Source organism: Asparagus officinalis, unplaced genomic scaffold, assembly GCF_001876935.1.
Source record: "Asparagus officinalis unplaced genomic scaffold, Aspof.V1 AsparagusV1_Un2335, whole genome shotgun sequence".
Classification (NCBI taxonomy): domain Eukaryota; kingdom Viridiplantae; phylum Streptophyta; class Magnoliopsida; order Asparagales; family Asparagaceae; genus Asparagus; species Asparagus officinalis.
This window is the reverse complement of record NW_017974594.1, coordinates 1,107-4,460: the sequence shown is the minus strand read 5'-3', so window position 1 is coordinate 4,460 and position 3,354 is coordinate 1,107. Positions and strand designations below refer to the sequence as shown.

Below are 3,354 nucleotides of genomic sequence, written 5' to 3'. Positions count from 1 at the left end.
GCATGAGCGACCTGGGTTTGTTGAGCTACTACCTGGGCATAGAGGTGCAACAGACCAGCGACGGTGTCACCTTGAACCAGTCGGCATATGCACTGAAGATCTTGGAGAAGTGTGGCATGGTTGGCTGCAATCCGTGCCAAGTTCCCATGGAAGCTAGACTCAAGTTAAGCAAGGTGAGCACCAGTCCTCCAACAAATGCCATGTTCTATAGAAGTGTCGTGGGAAGCTTGAGATATCTGGTGCATACACGGCCGGACATTGCCTACTCGGTGGGGTACGTAAGTCGTTTCATGGAGGCTCCAACCACTGAGCACCTAGGGGCCGTGAAACATATTTTGCGGTACATCTGTGGTACTCGCAATATAGGCTGCTACTATGAGAGGAGGAAAGAAGAAGGACCACACTTGATCGGGTATAGCGACAGCGACATGGCAGGCGATGTCAATGACCGCAAGAGCACAACAGGTGTGTTGTATCTGCTCGGGAGGAGCCTTATCAGCTGGCAATCTCAGAAGCAGAAGGTGGTGGCGCTATCATCCTGCGAGGCGGAGTACATTGCCGCTACAACTACGGCATGCCAAGGAATTTGGCTAGGACGTCTTCTCGGTGAGTTGATGAGGAAGGAGCCAACCAGCGTCACACTCAAAGTGGACAACAAGTCAGCTATATCCTTGTGCAAGAACCCTGTTTTCCATGACCGAAGCAAGCACATTGATACCCGCTATCACTTCATTAGGGAGTGCGTTGAAGGAGGTAAGATTTCGGTTGAGTACATCAACTCGGATGATCAACTTGCTGACATTCTAACGAAACCTCTCGGGCGCATCAAGTTCCTGGAGATGCGCAAGAAGATTGGATTGATTGAAGTCAAGAAAATGCAACAAGATTAGGGAGTGATTGTTAGATTAATCTTGTTTAAATGCTATTCTTTTGTTTTTACTTATGCATTTGATTTGGTCACTAGCTGGACCTATTCTCTAGATGACCTATTCTCTAGCTGAGCTATTCTTTAGGAAGCAACAATAGCCAAGAGTTTAGCAAGGAACCGTTTCCAATTTGATTTGTATAAAAAGGCACCCTATGCCCTCAAATAAGTAATCAGTTCAATTCCAGTTTTCCTCAAAAAAAAAAAACCAGACAGTGTTCTCGTGTAATTAATTCTCCTCTTTTCTACTTAGTTCTCCAAGCAAATCTGGTTCTTGTCTACAAAATCGTAGTAAGATGCATCATTAATATGGCAACTGAAGCGATTAAATGAGAAGTGTTCAAAAACAATTGTTTTAACAGTTTCCTCCCCCTCCATGTCCAGGCACTTTGGAAGCAGATCTTTCTCTAGAGATGCTTCAATAGAAATTCTTTTATCAATGCCAATACACAAGATAATAGCTAAAAGTTGGTTTGGTGACCAAAGCTTTGGTGATGTAAAAGCGGACAAAAGAATAAACTGTTAATACCAATATGCAATAAGAACTGCTGTACACATCCAACAGGTGTCAATACCACATATTATAAGAAACTCATATGGAACCTATCAGAAGTCCAATCCATGCATCACATTACATAATTGCAAAATTTGGAGTATTTGGAAACATCCATAATTGTTTATAAAAAGAGATTTATAAACATCCATAATTGCAAAATTTTGCATGTCCATTATACTTATTCCTACATAGTTCTAAAGCATGTTCGCACTACCACATGTGTTTAGACATAAACAGGACTCAATACCACATATTTATAAGAAACTAATACAGAGCTCACCATAAGGCCGACCATGAATCCGCATGCAATAACAGATATGAGATTATCCATAGTTGCAATTTTTTTGGCTATCAGTTAGACTAATTCCTTCATATTCTAAGGCATGTTCTGACTTCTGCTTAATACAATAGTAAAGATCAAAATTAATGATTAGGTGACTACAGTTTTGTGATAGATCATACAGTCATCAAGTTTCCAATAACCAGACACTTCCAGAAACACATAATGGCATTCAGCACATAAGTTCAACCCACAAAGACAATCCTCCCAAGGATTTCAAGCCCACCAATCTCAAACGAGATGATAAAAAAACATTTTGATTCATCTAACAAGGATAACCATGAAAAGACAAGAAGTTTTACAAAGAAATATGAAAAAAGAAAAGGAAGATCTCACATGGGATCTGCGTGATTTTGGAATCTAAATAATAGCACTTCCATCGCGAGAACATGTAACTATGTTGTCATGAGTGAACCTGAAAAAATGTGGGTCAGTATGCATCAATCTGACAGACAACTTTGATAAGGGCTAGTTGACAATAGTTATTCTACTTGCATGTTATTCAAATACAAGAATAAACTAAATTCAAATTACAGAATGAGCAACAGACTTAGTACAAACCAGGAGTTTTTAAACTTTGGAACATTATCCTCCTTAAAAGAATCAGCTGTAGAAGTTCTAGATGCCACCGGACAGCCACTGAGTCAAAAAGCCACCAGTATTAAGATGCGTATATAATATGTAGATAAGCACTTTATAAAGGCAGCCAGCTAACCTGAATTGTGCATAGTTAACATCATTTTCATGGCCGGATAGGAGATCCATCTCATGATTTGGTTGTTCAGAGTCTTCCGGGTTGCTTTTACAAGCATTCCAAACCTGAAAGTAAGTAGCTTGTTAATGAAGTATGGGGGCACTGGAAAGTGTCAAAATTCATCTTCTATATCAGGATAAATGTGTATATGTGCTACTTGAAAAAGTAAACCATATTGATATAGCTTGCCTATGTATCTGAGCTACCAGTAACAAATACAGTTCCATTAGCATTGTAAGCACAACACAATATCTGATGATTTTGTTGACCGACACTTGATGAAGGATCAGAACTCTTTCCTGCAATGAGTTTTACTTTTACCAATGCAAGTTCTCATCCGATGGTGCCAATTAATCAATTAAATTGCTAAATTAACCAGCTAAAGCATCTGCAGGCTTTGGGACATATATTCGTGGGCTTAGCTGCGCGTGCCTAGCATCCCATATGCGACAGGTTCCATCATCAGATGATCTGAGCATCATATGCAGTATTTGAATCAATATAACACCTCAAAATGAAGCATACTTTACAGAATATCATAGTTGATTTTGCTACAAAATTCTACATATTTTTACAATATGAGGTAAGACTTGAAAATAATAGTTACGGCCAACAGTACCAAACTTTCAACAATATCATTGTCCTTTATCACAATGCAGGCCTACAGAGAAATTTGAGCAATCCCCAGGCTGAAGTATGATGATTTACAATTATATTCAGATTTCTACTATATGAAAATATTGAAGTTGTTTTGTTGATAATAGGTTACAGTAGTACTA

General features: G+C 39.1%; 1 protein-coding gene across 1 annotated transcript; it reads left to right on the top strand.

Moving 5' to 3' along the window:
* Window positions 1–1,497: 1,497 nt before the first annotated feature.
* On the top strand, window positions 1,498–2,230 carry LOC109828553. The gene is given in 1 exon segment (XM_020395521.1): window positions 1,498–2,230. A coding segment is annotated over 1 exon segment (129 nt). The 5' UTR covers window positions 1,498–2,101.
* Window positions 2,231–3,354: the final 1,124 nt, after the last annotated feature.